Genomic DNA, 20065 nt, shown 5'->3' on the forward strand with positions numbered 1-20065 from the left:
AACAAAAACAAAGAAATGGGACCTAATGAGACTTAAAAGCTTTTGCACAGCAAAGGAAACCATAAAGAAGAAGAAAGACAACCCACAGAATGGGAGAAAATATTTGCAAATGAAGCAATGGACAAAGGATTAATCTTTAAAACATACAAACAGCTCATGCAGCTTAATATAAAAAAAAAAACCCAATCAAAAAATGGGTAGAAGACCTAAATAGACATTTCTCCAAAGAAGACATACAGATGGCCAAAAGGCACATGAAAACATGCTTAACATCACTAATTATTAGAGAAATGCAAATCAAAATTACACGATATCACCTCACTCCAGTCAGAATAACCATCATTAAAAACAACTATAAACAATAAATACTGCAGAGGATATGGAGAAAATGGAACCCTCTTACACTGTTGGTGGGAATGTAAATTGATAGTCACTATGGAGAACAATATGGAGGTTCCTTAAAAAACTAAAACTAGAACTACCAAATGACCCAGCAATCCCAGTCCTGAGCCACACCTGGACAAAATCATAATTCAAAAAGACGCATGCACCCCAACGTATACTGCAGCTCTATTTACAATAGCCAGGACATGGAAGCAACCTAAATGTCCATCAACAGAGGAATGGATAAAGAAGATGTGGCACATACACATACAATGGAATATTTCTCAGCCATAAGAAGGAATAAAATTGTACTATTTGCAGGGATGTGGATGGACCTAGAAGTGAAGTAAGTCAGAAAAAGAAGAGCAAACATTGTGTATTCAAGCATATATGTGGAATCTAGAAAAATGGTACAGATTAACCTCTCTGCAAAGCAGAAATAAGACAGAGACGTAGAGAAGAAACGTATGGACACCAAGAGGGGGGAAGCGAGGTGAGATGAATTGAGAGATTGGGTTTGACATACACATGCTACTATGTATAAGAAAGATAACTAATGAGAATCATGGAGAAGGAAACGGCAGCCCACTCCAGTGTTCTTGCCTACCGAATCCTGTGGACGGAAGAGCCTGGCGGGCTGCTGTCCACAGGGTCGCACAGAGTCGGACACGACTGAAGTGACTTAGCATGCATGCATGCGTTGGAGAAGGAAATGGCAGCCCACTCCAGTGTTCTTGCCTGGAAAATTCCAGGGACAGAGGAGCCTGGCGGGCTGCCGTCTATGGGGTCGCACAGACACGACTGATGCGCCTTAGCAGCAGCAGCAGTGAGACCCTACTGTATAGCACACGGAACTCTATTTGGTGCTCTTGGTGACCTACATGCGAAGGAAATCCAAGAAAGAGGGGATACATGTATACATACAACTGATTCACTTTGCTGTATAGTTGAAAATAACAGAACATTGTAAAGCAATTATACTCCAATAAACTAAAAAAATACATCTTAGAACATTTGATTTAATAAAAAACATAAATAGATGCATTCCTAACAGCCCACGCATTTATGTGGAGAAGGAAGACCTGCTCTCACACATGTGGGCCCTCAAGGCAGTATAATTACTAATCTAGTATAGAAGCTGAGACCAGAACTCAAAGAACTTTTAATACCTCACCAGAAGACATCTTTCTTCTCTTTTTAAACATACAGTTTTAAGCATTCTGAAATTTCTAGAATAATTTATTATAGGGTGAATTTTCTTCTTTACAAACACAGACATATTTTAAGGACATGTGGTCCAAAGTACAGGGCATCACTTCCACAGTACAGTGAACCTGAGGCCCTTGTCTGTGGAGGCCCTCTGCTTCCAGGCCCGTTCTGCCTTCACTGCTGCTCTTTAACTCATATGGTGACTAGGAAGATGCTACAGTTTATTCTGTTTCATGACTTGTTCAGTAATTTCCAGAAGAAAAAATAAATCTGGTTCTGATTTAGCCATGTCTTTTACGTCTAGGGGAATAATTAAATATACAAATGTTAAATTTTTCCGAGAGGACTAGGAAATGAGAATAAGTAGCAATTTATATAGACTGTTTACTAGGGAGGCAGAAATGATCAGAGGCTTTCTTGAGCTTTCGTGAAGCATCTTATTCTAGTGTCTGGAAACGTTTTTCCTTTAGTCAGAGCAAAAACTGCAAAGGGGGGTGGAAAAACCCCTAACCAACAGTGGTAAGGACAGGATTATTCCAGAGTCAAGTACAAACTACTTTAGAATTCTATCTGGCTTGATTCAGGGTTATTTTATGGTCTCTTTGGGAACTACCCTTTTTACTGATATCAACCACAGTCAGTCCTTTCAGAAAAAGTAGGATTTGGGCTTCATCAAGGCTGGGCATGGAGTCCTTCTAAAGTGCTCTCATGTAATTCCTCAGAATGTATTCTCTTCCCCAGTGATCCCAGAAAGGCACATGACCTAACTGTTTCCATTTTTGCCTGAGCACCTATTTTAAGATTCCCCTTTTTTGTCCAAGGACATCATTTGTCATTTACCTAATATATTAGCTTCTGAACTATGTATGAGTCAACAAACTCAGTTTGATTAAGTGGAGATTTAGTCAGAGCTGGCTGAGGGGACTTGGGTACGAAAGGCGTCACCTGGCCAAGGGCAGAGGGGTAGATACACGGAAGTGGGTGCCAGGCCCCTCTGTCACGTGCCAGAGGGGGGCTCTCTGGGGAGGGAGGGTCTGAGCAGCTGGCGGTGGTTGGGGTCCCTGGGTGGTCAGGGTTACGATACAGGAGGGGTGCTTGGGGATCCATGAGCAGTGTGACTCTGTGAGACCCAAAAGTAAGAGGAGACCTACTTTGGGGTCTCAGTAAGAGGGACATGAGCCAGTGTTCGTTAGCGCACTAGTTACTTTGAAGACAGTTATCATTTATGAATTGGAGAGAAATGTACCATGTGAAAAATCAAGTGCAAATGGCTCACAGACCCCACCTCTGAGCACGGCTATCAGGAGTCGCAGCCCACGTGGCAGGCTCAGAAGAGTGCCCGGCTCAGCTGTCCTCCCACTGCTTGCTGTCTGCTGCCACCCTTGGTCGCCGTCACCGCCCGGCTGTGCTCTGGTCATGAAAACCGGCAGGGCTGCTGCAAAGGTGGAACTGACTCGCCATTCCCTCTGGTTTCATGGCACCGTTTCACCAACCATTTCATTCCTGGTTTGCCCAGTGACTCAGGGCACCCAGGCCTGAGGTGGTCCTCCTCCGTCACCAGACTCATCTCCCTGCCACGGCCCTGCTTCACAAGTGTGTCTCACGCTGTGTCACTGCTGCCTCACTCTGCCCGTGTGCGCGGGGACCATCTGCGGAGACTCTGAAACAGGGGGTCAGCCCACTTGCCCCGAAGCTGCACAAGGCAGTGAGACAAACTCCTGACATGGGAGAGAGGGAACAGCCAGCTCGGAGGGGTCTGCTGGAGCTGTGGACTTCAGTTTACCTTTAGGTCGCTTGGGCTCATGAAGCTGGGGCCGACTCGGCACCCAGGGAAATGGACCATCCCCTCCCCAACGACGGAGGCTTCGGCAGCAACTGCCTCCATAACTGGCTCCTCGGGAGCCAATTCTTTATCTGGATTCAATATTTCCTTCTGAACTACACGTTGGCAGAGCAACACGTGATTACACATTCAATCGTCAAATACTTTAACATCCTCATTCTATGTTGTGAAACTCTTACCTTTCCATTAAGAATGTAGATCTAGCTACCACACCTTGGGAGCACAAATAGGCAGGGAAAGGAAAGTTCAGAAGCTCCTGGGAAATGTCAGAAACGGCTGAAATACACTTAACCCTAGAAAACAAAAATGTTACTTAATGCAGGCTGGCCCAGACGGCCTGCTGGTCAAGGTCTCACATCTGGTTAGAACTCTGGAGGGCCATAATTCACATTGTGGCATCTTCTTCAAGTTCTTATTTGTTCTTTTAACTGATTTCTGAGGCTGTTCTCTTTCTCAGGGCTCCACTGGACCAGCTCCCGGGCTTCCGTGGGTGCTCGGCTCCTGAGAGGGCGGTCTGCCCAGAAGGATGACTGTACTGAGGATGTTGTGTCCTTGTGCGCCAGGCCAGCCAGGGAGGAAATGGTACCTGGATAAGACTCCTTTCTATTTTTAACTGGATCTTAAAAATTACTGCGAGTTGAATACATCAATTTGAAAAGAAATAAAAGGGCATCACTAGGCTGATATTTACTGTCTAGAATTCTCTGTAAAGGTCTCACCGACTGAAGTCTAATCATTTCAAGATGCCCTTTGCAAAGCAAACAATTTTATTTTCCCCAGTTTGCCTCTCACCTTCAAGTATATCTCATTTGCTTATGTATTTAGAAATGCCACAGTTTCCTATCTGATGCTGAGAAAAGAACTGCTCTGGGTACCTTTCCTCTCCACGCTCACACCCCCACTCCCCACAGCCCCTGCCCCATGAGCTGGAGGAACAGCCAGGTCCATAGAGCACAGTGGGTCCCCCGGTGGGTCCATACCTCCTGCACTGGAATCAGTTGGGTGCTGGCTTAAACACACATGTTTCTGGCCCACGAGTCCAGCCTTTTATTTTATAAAACAAAATCTGAGGTGTGAATATGCTACCTGACTTATTCCTGGGGCAGAAACTGAGTCAGAATTTGCTCCTTTTCGGTATTCACCTGACGGCACTTGGGATCCAGCTTTGCTGGGGGCCGGGGTTGAGGAGAGGATTCCTGGAGCAATAGGAAGGGTCTTTTAAATGTCGGTAATCTGGGTCCACCTTAGATTTAGGGGAACAGAATCTTCATGGTGTGGTGCCTAAAAATGTGTTGTGTTTGTTTTTTTTTTTTTTTTGCCACAACACACAGCTTTCGGGATCTTAGTTATCCTACCAGGGGCTGAAGCCTAGGTAGTGAAAGCACGGAGTCCTAACCACTGGACCACCAGGGAATTCCTAACACATGCATTTTTTAAAGTGTTACTTTCAAGATGTACAGCCCACTATAAGAACTTTCCAGGGTTTCCCCGGTGGCTCAGTGGTAAAGAATCTGCCTGCCAATGCAGGAGACACAGGTTTGATCCCTGATCCGTGTAGACCCCCACATTCTGCAGAGCAATGAAGCCCGTGCTCCAGAATTTGAGAGCTGCAACTACTGAAGCCCATGCACCCTAAGAGAAGCCACTGGGATGAGAAGCCCGCGCTCTACAATTACAGAGTAGGCCCCGCTCTCCGCAACTAGAGAAAAGTCTGTGCAGCAAGAAACCTCCTAGCACAGCCAAAAATAAAATAAATAAAATTACATATAAAAAAAGAACTGTCCAATGACTTAAATTTCTCAATCACATTTTGTCCATAAAATGGGAATGGAATTGAAAAGTAGCAATTGAAATATAAATTAAACACAATATAATAATTATTCATGAATAATCTTTCCTACTGACAAGTCTGTTGTCAATTTCTGGTCACTTAACAGTGACAGAGTCTGGGGACAGGCTAGGCATTAATGAGACTTATTCTTAAATACGTTTTCCATGACTCCACTTCTGATCAGGGCCCAACTGACCAGAAGATGTGGCAGAAGGCCTCCTCTCTGCCTTTAGTCCACAGAAACAGCCCAGTGAGGTGAAACTCCGCTTGTTTACAAAGCACACAGTTAAACGTCAGAGTGAAAAAGAAAAAGAAAAACTCTATATCCTAGAAATGACACTAGTTGAGCAAGTAAACTAAAGACATGCCACTGAATCAGAGTTTCTGAAAAGCACAGAATGGGTGACCTTCCACACCTATGACCGTTCAGAACCTGTGCACAGTAAGACGAAAGAGGAAACATGATGAAAATCTCTGTCTCCACTGGCAGCATCGTGAGCGTGGGTGACCCAGGCAGCGGCGTCAACCACACAGCAAAGCCCTGGGCCAGAAAGAGACAAGAGAGCACCTTCTTCCCAGGTTGTACTCTGGACGGTTTTTAGTCTCAGATTATAATTTTAACAAAAACCAGCAGGGATGGGAGGTGGGGGGAAGGATGCTTTTCCTGGGTTTGTAGTCAAGGCCCTAGGAAACCACGAGTACTCAACATGGCTCCGTCCCTACCTGGATCCAGGACACTGGAGCTGCATCTGCACGGATTATGTCACCTTCAGGGCAAGCCAGAACACCCTCTATGGAGGCATTTATAAACATACTGAGTCAACAGGCTTCCCAGGGGGCTCAGTGGTAAAGAATTCAACCTGCCAACGCAGGAGACGCAGGAGATGGGGGTTCAATCCCTGGGTCAGAAAGATCCCAAAGGACAGAGGAGCCTGGAGGGCTACAGTCCATGGAACTGCAAAGAGTCAGACACAACTGAGCACGTGTGAACACACACACATGCGTGTGCGTGCGCACGCACACACACACACACACACACAGTCAACACCTTCTGGATATCTCTGTTCCACCAGAAACTTAACAGTAAAATCAACAGCAAAATCACGTTTCCTTAGAAAGGGGATGTTAATCAGAGAATCATGTCTATGTCCTCAGGAGAAAAGACCTCAGACAGACTTAAAATCACTTAGATTTTTTTTCATCTTTTTAAATAATAGACAGACTTTTGGTTAATGTTTCACTTCTCAATGAAGAGTGAGCGTAAACCAAACTCATCTTTGACTTTGGACTTTGCTTTACTGTCAGCTAGGGAGTATCTGAAGGTGAATCCAGGAGCCGAGAGGACTGGGGACATCACTTAGTCACATCCGTAGTAAACACTAATATCCATCAATCCCTCCAAAGCAAACATGACAGATCTAAAGTAGGACTTTCAGGTAAATACGTTTAGTAACATGAGACGTGTTAGTCATCTCCAGCATTGAGAAAGACCCTTTGCTTTTTAGAACAAATTCATGGCAAGGTGAAATCCTAAGTGAGAGGAGAAGAAAGCTTAACAAACATGAAATGAGACCTCCTTGACCTGGAGGAAAGGTGTGTACACAGTCAGCCTGCCCCAGTCTATAAAACGTCACTAGAAATGGAATCAGTGGAGAAACCTGATTTACCAAAACTCTTCCACAGACAATGCTGTTCAATTAAAACAATTTCTGCTTACATCACCCCTAAAAGTTTTGAATGCCAAATGCCCTCCCATACAATTTTAAGCTGACATCTAATATTTAGTCATCAATTAAGATAGCTGCAAAATATATTTTCTAACATACTGTGAATATTGACATTTTAAAAGTAAACTCTAAGGTCACTCTTTTAAAGATATCCAAGAAATGCTTAACATTATAGTGATGTGACATCCACCACTATCAATTCAAGAGACACAAATATAATTCTAATGATAAGTAAAAATTTTGTTTTTCCTTTTCTCCTTCTTTGAAGTACTATTTTCTTTCCACTTCTTCCAAAGAATCTTACCCTAATCAAATATTTTTTTGCTTGAAAGTCTTTATCAATCGTTTTAATACTTTGCTGTAAGAATTTTATGCTCAAAATGGAAACTTAAGAAGACTTTAAAATTTCCTATGAACAGAAGTCTCAAGGTAAGTATTTAAATTTTCTTCTGGTCTGACTGATCATTACAATTATTATTAGCCAACCCTCAGAATTAGAGAAAATAGTAGCAAATGAAACAAATGACCAAGGATTAATCTCCAAAATATACAAGCAGCTCATTCAGCTCAATACCAGAAAGACAAACAATCGAAGAAAAAAGTGGGCAGAAGACTGAAACAAACATTTCTCCAAAGACATACAGATGGCTAATCTAATAAACACATGGAAAGGTGTCAACATTTCTCGTTATTAGAGAAATGCAAGTCAAAACTACAATGAGGTGTTATTACCTCACACGGGTCAGAATGGCCATCATCGAAAAATCTACAAACAATAAATGCTGGAAAGGGTGTGGAGAAAAGGGAATCCTCTTGCACTGTTGGCGGGCATGCAAACTGATACAACCTCTAAGGAAGATGGTATGGAGATTCCTTAAAAAACTAGGAATAAAACCACCACACGACCCAACAATCCCACTGCTGGGCATATACCCATGTATATGGGTACACATGTACCCCAGTGTTCATAGCAGCACTACTCACAATAGCTAGGAATGGAAGCAACCTAGATATTCATCGACAAATGAATGGATAAAGAAGTTGAGGTACACATACACAATGGAATATTTCTTAGCCATTAAAAAGAATGAAATAATGCCACTCACAGCAACATGGATTGACCTGGAGATTATCATTCTGAGTGAAGTAAGTGAGACAAAGACAAATATCATGTGGTATCCCTTATACATGTAATCTTAAAAAAAAAAAAAAAACAAGTGAACTTATTTGTAAAAATGAGAAACAGGCTCACAGACACAGAAAACAAACTTATGGTTCCCAAAGGGGAAAGGTATGGGGGCAGGCGTAAATAGGGAGTTTGGGGACTGAAATATACACATTACTATATTTGAAATACAAATCCAACAAGGACCTATACTGTGCAGCACAGGGAAGCGTGCTCAGCATTCTGTAAGAACTTAAAGAATCTGAAAAGGAACGGATACATGCATGTGTATAACTGAATCACTTAGCTGAGAACCTGAAACTAATGAAACGTTCTTCATCAACTGTATCCAAATACAAACTAAAGAAGATGAACTGGAATCTTCTATACTTACTTAAACTGGTTAACTTCAAGGCTGCAGGAAGTGCTGAGCATAAATTCTCCGATTTACGTCTCCTGGCATTTGCTAAAGATACACATTCTTATTTTCAGGACAGCTGCCCTTACCTGCTGCTTGAGTGCCTCCAAAGATTCAAACTCCAATCTGGCCAGTTTCATCTGGATATGCCGTGGCTTATCAGGTATGGCAAATGCAAGGATGAACTTCAAAGCCAGGAGCGTGTGCTGAAAAGAAAGAGCGCACGTTGCTGGGACACACTGGACCACGTGGGCAAGGAGACCAATTAGCACCTAAACACTGTGATCCTGCTCATTAATCTTGGGTCACTTCTAACTACTGGCCTGTGATGAACCACACATCACCCAGGTCCATAACTTCTATTTAATTCACCATACTGCGGCCACTCAATCATTACTGACTTACTTTGCCTTCTTATTTTAAAATCAGTTATTCCCTTACAATGATACCATATGCTAGGCTCAATGAAAAATAAAGTTTGTTCTTAAAAGTCTACTACAAAATGCACTTTTCTACTTGTGTCTTAATTCCCAGTATATTTAGGGTGCCACATGTGCAGAGTCAAATGTTTCTCTTTGTGTAACCACACCCTCCTCTCTGCTGTGCTTCAGGCTGAGCTACAGGAAACAAGCATGTGCCTTAAACAGCAGGTGCCTTGAATCCTCTGCTTCCCCAACAGTGTCTGGTACAGTGTCTTTCATGAAATGACAATCAAAGAGCATTGATGAGCTGATTGACTAATGTACTACTTTATGCTGCAGACTCCATATACTGTGAGGCAGAACACAGACAGGTAGAGTATGTCCCTTCCCCTTATAACACGGGAAACTTAGAACCTGGCTATTTTATTTCTCTTCTCTACCAACGCCATATAGAGGTTCTCTAAAATAATCACATGAGGTTTGTGATTGTGCTTCTTTCTCTGCAGAAAGGACAGAGAAAGGAAGCCAGCAGGACCGCTTCCCCTGGTAAGTCTGCTGCTCAGACGTGCAGCCTCGACTCTGTTTCTCTAATGCTGCCATCATCTTGTGACCCAGGGCCAACACCCACAGAAGCCAGAGGGTCGTAAGAGTAAAGTTGCCTCTTTCATGATGGCATGAATTAGTAAATATCAAAGGCTGTAAAATAAAAATTCAAAAATCAGTGAAGGAGAGGGAACAGCCTCTAAGATATGTTGCACTGAATAATTAGCAGAAAAGATGGTTAAAAAAAATAAGTGAACTCTTTACTCTGATATTTTCAAAAGGGGGATGAAGGATAAATAACATGTGGCTATCTCCGGGGAGAAGCATGAAATAATGGAGAAAATCAGCATCATGCCAGAACAAGCAATAATTCAATACAAAGACTTGAAAACCGGCAGAAGCCCAGGGCAGGCCAGGGACTGCCTGGCATTAACAGGAGGTCTGGAGTGGTCTAGGGAAGGGTAGTCTTCTCTGAAATGTGACTGTCATGGCCAAAGAAGGCACTGGAAGACACTGACTAGGTGTCTGCAATGTGAAAACAAGGAAATAAAACAGATGATATCATGTGTTGCAATTCTGAACTAAGTGAATTAACAGGAACCTGGATATAATCTACAAATAAGAAATGAATAATTCAGAAAGAGCTATACTGTGTCATTATTTCATTCTACTGGACTACGGAGATAAAATTTTATATAAGACTTAATCTCTTTAGCAGAAGAGCTAAGACAGGAAATCGCCTCTATTTTTTAGAAATGGTGTGGTGTGTCATCAGGTTGCCAGAGCTCCACTATGATCCAGTCATGGGCCCTGTTCCATTTCTCCTAACAAATCTGTCCCTATTTTCTCTTCTTTGGAGTCTCAGTAGGAATTACTGAGAAAGAAGACCCTGCTGAGGTCTTCCCTTGCACACAGGGGAGTTGTGAGATGTGTCAACTCTTCTTTGGGAACCAGGACCAGCTACTGGGTGACCGGGAAAGGCTGCCACAGACCTTGGTCCTCATGCTTTCCATATGAAATGTCCATAAAACTCTCTTGAATTGAAAAGAACTTGATACTGATTAGACAATACTAGTTAAAACAGGAAGTCATTTTAACATGGTTAACACACTTACATAGCAACAACCTTTGTGTTTCTATAGTGAATCACTCAAAGGAGAAAGGGAAAGATATATCCATCTGAGTGCAGACTTCCAAAGTATAGCAAGGAGAGATAAGACAGCTTTCTTAAATGAAGGATGCAAGAAGAGATAACAAAGCCTTACTAAGTGAAAAATGCAAAGAAACAGAGGAAAACAATGGAATGGGAAAGACTAAAGATCTCTTCAGGAAAATCAGAGATACCAAGGGAACATTTCATGTAAAGATGGGCACAATAAAGTACAGAAATGGTATGGACCTAACAGAAGCAGAAGAGATGAAGAAGAGGTGGCAAGAATACACAGAAGAACTGTACAAAAAAGATCTTAATGACTTGGATAAACATGATGGTGTGGTCACTCACCTAGAGCCAGACGTTCTGGAGCATGAAGTCAAGTGGGCCTTAGAAAGTATTACTATAAACAAAGCTAGTGGAGGTGATGGAACTTCAGCTGAGCTATTTCAAATCCTAAAAGCTGATGCTGTGAAAGTGCTGCACTCAATGTGTCAGCAAACTTGGAAAACTCAGCAGTGGCCACAGGATTGGAAAAGGTCAGTTTTCATTCCAAGCTCAAAGAAAGGCAATGCCAAAGAATGCTCAAACTACTGCACAATTGCACTCCTTTCACATGCTAGCAAGATAATGTTCAAAATCCTTCAAGCTAGTCTTCAACATGTCCTATCTTTTTGTCTTTTTATACTGTAAAGCTATGACCAAACTAGACAGCATATTAAAAAGCAAATACATTACTTTGCCAACAAAGGTCCATCTAGTCAGAGCTATGGTTTTTCCAGTAGTCATATATGGATGTGACAGTTGGACTTTAAAGAAAGCTGAGCACCGAAGAATTGATGCTTTTGAACTGTGGTGTTGGAGAAGACTCTTGAGAGTCCCTTGAACTGAAAGGAGATCCAACCAGTCCATCCAAAGGGAAATCAGTCCTGAATATTCATTGGAAGGACTGATGCTGAAGCTGAAACTCCAATACTTTGGCTACCTGATGCAAAGAATTGACTCACTGTAAAAGACCCTGATGCTGGGAAAGACTGAAGGAAAGGAGAAGGGGATGACAGAGGATGAGATGGTTGGATGGCATCACCGACTCAATGGACATGAGTTTGAGTAAGCTCTAGGAATTGGTGATGGACAGGGAAGCCTGGCGTGCTGTAGTCCATGAGATCACAAAGAGTCGGACTGAACTGAACTGAGGCTTCAACAGTACAGGAACTGAGAGCTTCCAGATGTGCAAGCTGGATTTTGAAAAGGCAGAGGAATTAGAGATCAAACTGCCAATGTCTGTTGGATCATAGAAAAATCAAGAAAATTCCAGAAAAACATCTGCTTCACTAAGTGAAAGCCTTTGACTGTATGAATCACAACAAACTGTGGACAATTCTGAAAGAGATGAGAATACCAGACCACCTGACCTGCCTCCTGAGAAACCTGTATGCAGGTCAAGAAGCAACAGTTAGAACCAGACATGGTACAAAGGACTGGTTCAAAATTGGGCAAGGATTATGTCAAGGCTGTATATTGTCATTTTGCTTATTTAACTTATATGCAGAGTTCATGATGTAAAATACCAGGCTGGATGAATCATAAGCGGGAATCAAGACTGCTGGGAGAAATATCAATAACCTCAGATATGCAGATGACACCACCTTAATGGCAGAAAGTGAAGAGGAACAAAAGAGCCTCGATGAAAGTAAAAGAGGAGAGTGAAAAAGGTGGCTAAAACTCAACTCAAAAAATTAAGATCATGGCATCTGGTCTCTTCACTTCATGGCATGTAGATAGGGTAAAAATGGAAACAGTAACAGACTTTATTTTTTTGGACCCCAAAAATCACTGTGGACTGTGACTGCAGCCATGAAATTAAGAGACGCTTGCTCCTTGAAAGAAAAGCTATGACAAACCTAGACAGCATATTAAAAGCAGAGACATCACTTTGCTGACAAAGGTCCGTATAGTCAAAGCTATGGTTTTTCTAGTATTCATGTATGGATATGAGAGTAGGGCAGTAAAGAAGGCTGAGCACCAAAGATTTGCTGCTTTCAAACTGTGGTGCTGGAGAAAGCTCTTGAGAGTCCCTTGGACTGCAAGGAGATCAAACCAGTCCATCCTGAAGGAGATCAGTCCTGGGTATTCACTGGAGGGGCAGATGCTGAAGCTCCAGTACTTTGGCCCCCTGATGTGAGAGCCGACTCACTGGAAAAGACCCTGATGCTGGAAAAGACTGAAGGCAGGATAAGAGGGCAGCAGAGGATGAGATGGTTGGATGGCATCACTGACTCAATGGACATGAGTTTGAGCAAACTCTGGGAGATAGTGAAGGACACGGAAGCCTGGCATGTTGTAGTCCATGGGGTCACAAAGAGTCAGACACGACTTAGCAACTGACCAACAACTCTACAGTTTACTTTCCTAAAAATACCGTATTTAAAAAAAGCCCATATGCAGAGAAAGCATTTTCTTTGGAATTATATTTTCAGCATAGGTTCCCAGTAGACCTACTTATTTCAAGCTTTTAACTTCCCACTGAACAGGTCCAGGGTCACGCTCTTGAAGAGCCTCCACAAGCCACACAGCCGAGCATTCTCCCCCGGCCCCTGGCACCACTGAAAGCCAGCAGGGAAGCAGCCCTGGGTGCATCCCCTCTGTTCACGACTAGTGTCCTTAACACTGCAGCGAAAGAGAAGATGTTCTGGCTCCCAGTCTAGGTGGGGAGATGAGTAAAGACAGGCCACCACGTTGTCACGTGGGCATGTTACTGCTGGGTCTACACTGGGACCAGGGGCACTTGGACCAGCAAGAATCCCAGCTTTCACTAGGTCAGAGAGGGTTCCCTGAAGGAAGTGAGTTTGAGCAGAGACCCGATGGGTGAGAAGGAATTATCGAGGCAAGGAGAAGGGGGCTGAAGTGTTTCCAGAGAGAGGATACACACACAAAGGCCTGGGGGTGCTGAGGAGAGAGGGGCTGCAGAGGCAACCGGGAGCCAAGGGACATAGGAGCTGTGCAACCTGGCAGAGTGAGGCGGCGCTGAAGGCAGGAATGCGGGATGACTCCATCAGACTTCTCCGTCTGTGATGAGGGGAGTGAACAAATGTGCAAGCGCAGGCAAGTCAGCAGGGCAACCGGAATGTGCGGGAGAGCAGTGGGGCTGCAGCTCAAGGAATCACTGCGGGGCTCGTCAGCAGGAGACTCACCAGGTCCCCTTGACGCGTGCACTCAAATGATAAGCCCAGGACGAGGGGCAGTTGAAGGGGAGGAGGGGTCTGCACGGGCTCTAGATTTTTAGCTATTTGGGGGAGTGTCTAAATGGAGATAGACATCAGCATGCAGTGTGATAGATGGGTCTCAAGTTCGCGGGAGGGCTAGAGGCAGAGACCTGGGATCACTGATGTGTGTGCAAGTGGGCAATGAAGCCACGGGAATGGATGAGTTGCCCAAGGCTGTGCAGTGAGGGAGAACAGATGAGATGCAGCAAGATGATGGCGGAGGATGGAAGTTGGGGAGCCGAAACATGAATGACAGACAAAGGGGAGGGGTCAGCAAGAAGCCTGAGAAGCAGCAGGCGGGGGCAGGCAGAAACCAGGAGGTTCTGGAATGACAGATGCAAAGTGGAGAGAAAGAAGCCAGTCAAGGTGGGTGTTGGAAGGTCAAGTTTACATGAAGCCTGAGGAGGAACGTTTGGGGATAACCACCAGCAGCCTCTGGTGACCCTGGTGGGAGTGGTCACAGAGGCAGGACTCAGAGGGCGGAGAAGAGCCTGGCGGGAGAGGCTGGAGGAGGGAGGGACCAGCGACAGGCTTCAGAGAGTCTGCCTGCCAAGGAGGGCTGAGGGCCCGTCTGGAGGGAGACCTGGGCTGGCCGGGTGTTTGCTCTTTAAAGATGTAAGTCCTAAACATGAGAGATGCTTTGGGGCAGAGGAGAGAACAGCCAAAGCTGAAGATTCTGGAAGAAGTGCCAAGGAACAGAGCCAGGATGAGGGCCAGGTGAAGGCTAGCCATAAACAGGGGGCCTGCACAGTCCCTGGTGAGGAGGGACGGGTGACCCACGACTGACAATGGCACTGAAGGGAACAAATTTGAGACCAAAGAATTTTAAAAGACATTTATTGCTTAGGATATGCAATTTAATACTTAAAGCGAGGATGGACAGGTGAGAATCACATGTAGGGTCCTCACTTTTCTTTCACAGAACTAACTGCAAATCATCAGGAAATATCCTTTCCTCAAAACAGGTAATCACAGTCCTCAGCGGGGTGGGGGGGGAATGTCTCAAAGAACAACATAAAAATGCCAATTCTTTTAGCTAGATTGGAAAAAATATCAACATCTCCATAATGAAAGTTTGTTTGGATGGTGGCACTTTGGGTGATCTCTTTATCTTTAGTCTTTAACAGACATGCATTATTTTTGTACAGGAAAAAATACTTACGTGGAAAAGAACACAGGGGTTCTACTCCTTATGTAACAGATGAACTACACGGGCTCTGCCCGGCTCCTAACCCACCTGGTCGCCACTGCCCATGTGCCCAGTAAATAGACCCAAACCACACAACCTGTAGCTCAGAGAGTCTGGCTTTTAACCTCGAGCCCAGGAAGCTGGAGACAGCAATCACTGTGCGTTCGTACAGTCTGCAAATACACAGAGTGTACTGCTGTGGGGCCAGGTCGCTTTGATGGTGGCCTTCTTTCACCTTATCTCTCAATATTTCCTGAACGTCGATTATTCCCCCACTTGGCTACAGTTTCAGAAGTTCCACCAATTATACATTTATTTAGATTAATGCATAGCATCTTTAAAAAGTGAAAATACTCTGGGAGGGTTAAGAAGCATCCCTGTTCACAAATTAATTAATTTAATTGGCTGGAGTTAGCAGACATTCTGGGCTTCCCTGGTGGCTCAGCTGGTAAAGAAACTGCCTGCAAAGTGGGAGACCTGGGTTTGATCCCTGGGTTGGGGAGATCCCCTGGAGAAGGGCATGGCAATCCACTCCAGTATTCTTGCCTAGAAAATCCCCACAGAGATTGGCGAACTGTCCGTAGGGTTTCAAAGAGTACTAAGCACAACTAAGTGCGCCTAAGCACAGCACAGCAAACATTCTCTCTCATTGCATACTCCCCCACCCACCAAACCTGAGTACTAGGAAGTGGGATGGGGAAGGCACCACCACAGTAGCTTCAACACAGGGACCCAGCTTCAAGGAAGAGGGGTAAAGAGAAGCAGAGATGGTTATCTGGCAGCCTGAATGGGAGAGGAGTTTGGGGGAGAATGGACACACGTACATGTGTAGCTTAGTCCCTTGGCTGTCCACCTGGAACTATCACAACACTGTTTATAGGTCATATTTCAATATAAAATAAAAAGTTCATAAAAATTCATTGTGGGGAAGAGAGAAAAGCAAATCATTCCTTATTGGAAAAATAAAACAAATAGAAAAAAAGAGAGAGAGAAGCAGAGAGGAACCAACATTGTCTGAATGATCAGCAAAGGATAAATTAGACCCCACTTCCTTCTTACTGAGTTCTTATACCAGGATCCAGAATTCAAGTTGAGCATCATGATAGATTAAGTGAGCTTTTGTAGTCTAGCCTAGAAACCTAAATAACATTTATAGCACTGTGTTTCAAAAGATCAATTTTTAAAATCTCGTTTATATTTTTCCCACAGAAAATCTGTTTCAAGGCTGGGAACTATTTTATGCTAACTGAACAGAGGAAAAAAAATTGTAAAAAGCATTTTAGCTATTTTTACTTGTTTTCATAAATAAAAGAAAGCCTAAGATAAAATACAAATCTGCTCAGATTTGAGAAAAACACCCTCGAAATGAATAGCTGGGCTGGAGTTTCATAGCCTGTCTGTGAAAAGAGAAGACATTTTGTTGACGATTGTGATTCTTTGCCAATTATCTTCCTTTAAAGTGAAACTCACAAACTTTATTCTAAACAAAGTAAAGGAGAAAAGAAAAAGTGAGGGGTTGGGTGGGGAGACGGGTAGAATGCTGAAACTAACCAATACAAAGAAGTTGGCGACCCATGACAACATGCTTCAAATAACGATTATAGTGTGTCTCAGCTGGGAAATGGAAGAGGAGCAGGCAGGACCAGAGGAAGCTGGCACTCAGGAGCCACCCGCTATCTGGTGCCAGCAGTAAAGGGCTGCCGTCACCACGTCACTCACCTGTGGTCACAGCAGGGCTGTCAGACTCTTGGGAGTCTAGCAGCCAGGTGAGTGAGTGGAACCATTTTTATACAAACTAGAACATTCATAATATGATCGACAGCAGCAGCTGTGTTTGTAGCAGTGTGCCCCAAACCCTGTCTCTGCTGAAACAGAAAATGCAAATAGAGATAAATCCTTGGAATTCTGTAAAGCTAATTTGATTTCTACAGAGGTAAGTCTGCAAGGTTACCTCTTTTCATTCAGAGCCCACTGAATAAAAGAAAGTCCTTCAAAAAAGCATCCTCTTCTCATCATCAGATAAATTAAATGCCAAGTGCCAATTAATAAATGATTAACGAAACAGAGACTGAAAAAATTATTGAATCGAGCCCTTCAGGGGAAAAAAATCAGGGATTTTCATTTTAAAATGGCAGATCATGCACATGTCTTATTCTACCTCCCCAGGGTCTCCTGAAATGACAAAATATATAATCTAAAAAGAACAAGACTGGAAAACAAGAGAATTTGCCAGAACTTCTGGATATAGGGCTTATGGAGTGGAAAGTGCTGCTCAAGTCTCCTGAGACAAAGGCAGGTCCTCCCAAAGGAGACTCAGAAGAAAGCCAATGTGAGATTCAGCCCCACAAAAGGAAAGGATTGGGGCAGGGAGTTAGCACCAAAGTGAATGCATTTAAAGAATTGCCTTCAGAAAACCTGGGGCCATAGGAGGTCCTTTCTCATGCCACCCCGTGAGACTGGTTCAAAATGGCAGAGTATAAAGATGTGTGCTCATCTTCTCCTGCGAGAGCACCAAAATCATTCCACCTTATAACAGAGAAACCTCGAGTTCTACTGTTGAGCTAAAGCCAAAGACTTGCCCTTTAAAGAAAACGGGTCGTCTTCTGGGAGAGCTCCTTGTGCAGGGTTGCCAGGCCCAAGAAAGCTGAGATCAAGGTCATACCAAACTCCTACTAAAGACTTCACACAAGTGGGAGAAAATATCCACTCTTGGCTTCTCCTTCAAGAGTAGAGAAATGAAACATACATTCAATGTTCCATCTTATTGAAGGACTTCCCTGGGAACTGATTCCTGTCTCATTAGGCTCAGAGCTCTGGAGAGGATCCTTCATACTGTGCATGCCTGGGGCGGGCGGGGGCAATGAGAACAAAGGAGAGATTGTTGAAAATACCAGAGAAACTGCAATACTAAAGTTAGACACCAGAGGGAGCAAGAGATTACAAACCCTTTTTTCAAAAAATAACAAGCAGACTTCTCTAACTGGGAAACTATATGAACAAATTCAGCAAAGACACCATCTCCAGAAAAGGTTTGAGACATTCCCAGAATCTCTAGCTGGGCTGACTAATGGAGGTCTTTGCCTGTACAAAGTTAGTCTGTAAATATTGGGAGAGGTGGCTGTTTTTTCAAGTGCCCAAATCTCAGCAAAATTTAACAAGAACACAAACAGGGAAATATAACATAATAAAGAAAAATAACAAATCTCAAAAAAGACCCAAAAGAAACAGAAATCTATAAATTATATAACAAAGAATGCAAAACAATCATCTTAAAGAAGCTTAATGAATTACAAGAGAACACAGATAAAAAAAAACTAATCACAATCAGGAAAATGATGAATAAACAAAGTGAAAATATCAACAAAGAGATAGAAACTATTGGGAAAAAAAGAGAGAACTAAACCAATTCTGGAGTTGAAGAATGTAACAACTAAATTGAGAAGTTCATCACTTCTCGGCCTTTTGGCTAAGATCAAGTGTAAATTGAGAAGTTCACTAGATGGGTTCAACATCAAACTTGCTCAAGCAGAAGAAAATAACCATGAACCCTAAGACAGGTTATCTGAAATTACTGAGTCAGAAGAGCAAAATGAAAGAAGAAGAAAGATGAAGAAAGCTTAAGATACTCAGTGGAGGGATTTCCCAGGTGGTCCAGTGGTTGAGAATCCACCTTCCAATGCAGGGGATGCAAGTTCTTTCTCTGGTGGGGAAACTAAGCTCCCTTATGCCATGGTGCAACTAAGCCCACACATGGCAACTGATGAGCCCGTGTAACACAACCAGAAAGAGGCGCCTGTGCCACAGTGAAAGCCTGCACGCTGCAACGAAGACCCCATGTGCCACAGCTAGGATCTGATGCAGCCAAAATAAAATGAATAAGCATTTACCAAAAAAAAAGATATTCAATGTACATCAGCCAGGCTTCATGTTCTCCAAAGCAGGCTTCAACAGTGTGAACCAAGAACTTCCAGATGTTCAAGCTGGATTTTGAAAAGGCAAAGGAACCAGAGATCAAATTGCCAGCATCTGTTGGATCATAGAAAAAAGCAAGAAAATTCCAGGAAAACAATGAAACTTCTGCTTCATTGACTACACTAAAGTCTTTCACTGTGTGGATTACAACAAGCTGAACGATTCTTGAAGAGATGGGAATAAGAGACCACCTTACCTGCCTCCTGAGAAATTTGTATGCAGGTCAAGAAGCAACAGTTAGAACTGGACATGGAACAAAAGACTGGTTCAAAATTGGGAAAGGAGTTATGTCAAGGCTGTATATTGTCACCTTACTTATTTAATTTATATGCAAAGTACATTATGTGAAATGCCAGGCTGGATGAAGCACAAGCTCGTATCAAGTTTGCAAGGAGAAGTATTGATAACCTCAGATATGCAGATGACAGCACCCTAATAGCAGCAAAGGGTGAAAGCAAAGAGGAACTAAAGAGCCTCTCAATGAAAGTAAAAGGGGAGAGTGAAAAAACTGGCTTAAAATTCAACATTCAAAAAACTAAGATCATGGTATCTGGTCCTATCACTTCATGGCAAATAGATGAGGAAACAATGGAAACAGGGACCGACTTTATTTTCTTGGGCTCCAAAATCACTGCAGATGGTGACTGCAGTCACAAAATTAAAAGATGCATGCTCCTTGGAAGAGGAGTTATGACAAACATAGGCTGTATTAAAAAGCAGAGACATTACTTTGTTGACAAAGGGCCATCTAGTAAAAGCTATGGTTTTTCCAGTAGTCATGTATGGATGTGGAGTTGGACCATAAAGAAGGATAAACACCAAAGAAATGATGCTTTCAAACTGGTGTTGGAAAAGATTCTTGAGAGTCCCTTGGACAGCAAGGATATCAAACCAGTCAATTGTAAAGGAAATCAATTCTGAATATTCATTAGAAAGACTGATG

General features: G+C 43.2%; 1 protein-coding gene across 5 annotated transcripts in view; it reads right to left on the bottom strand.

Annotated features, from left to right (window-relative positions):
- Positions 1-20065, bottom strand: part of ANO10 (anoctamin 10) — a 260256-nt gene that overhangs the window by 45708 nt on the left and 194483 nt on the right. For 4 of the 5 annotated variants that reach the window (XR_006337438.1, XM_043885560.1, XM_043885559.1 and 1 more), the window contains one exon: positions 8667-8783. The exons of the other annotated variant lie outside the window; for it this stretch is intronic. Coding sequence is in view for 3 of the 4 variants with exons in the window: in XM_043885560.1 (XP_043741495.1) it covers positions 8667-8783 (117 nt within the window). In the remaining variant the exon portion in view is untranslated. The remainder of the gene's footprint in view (positions 1-8666; positions 8784-20065) is intronic. 5 annotated transcript variants of the gene reach the window in all.

The sequence above is a fragment of the Cervus elaphus genome, chromosome 24 (genome assembly GCF_910594005.1).
Source record: "Cervus elaphus chromosome 24, mCerEla1.1, whole genome shotgun sequence".
Classification (NCBI taxonomy): Eukaryota; Metazoa; Chordata; class Mammalia; order Artiodactyla; family Cervidae; genus Cervus; species Cervus elaphus.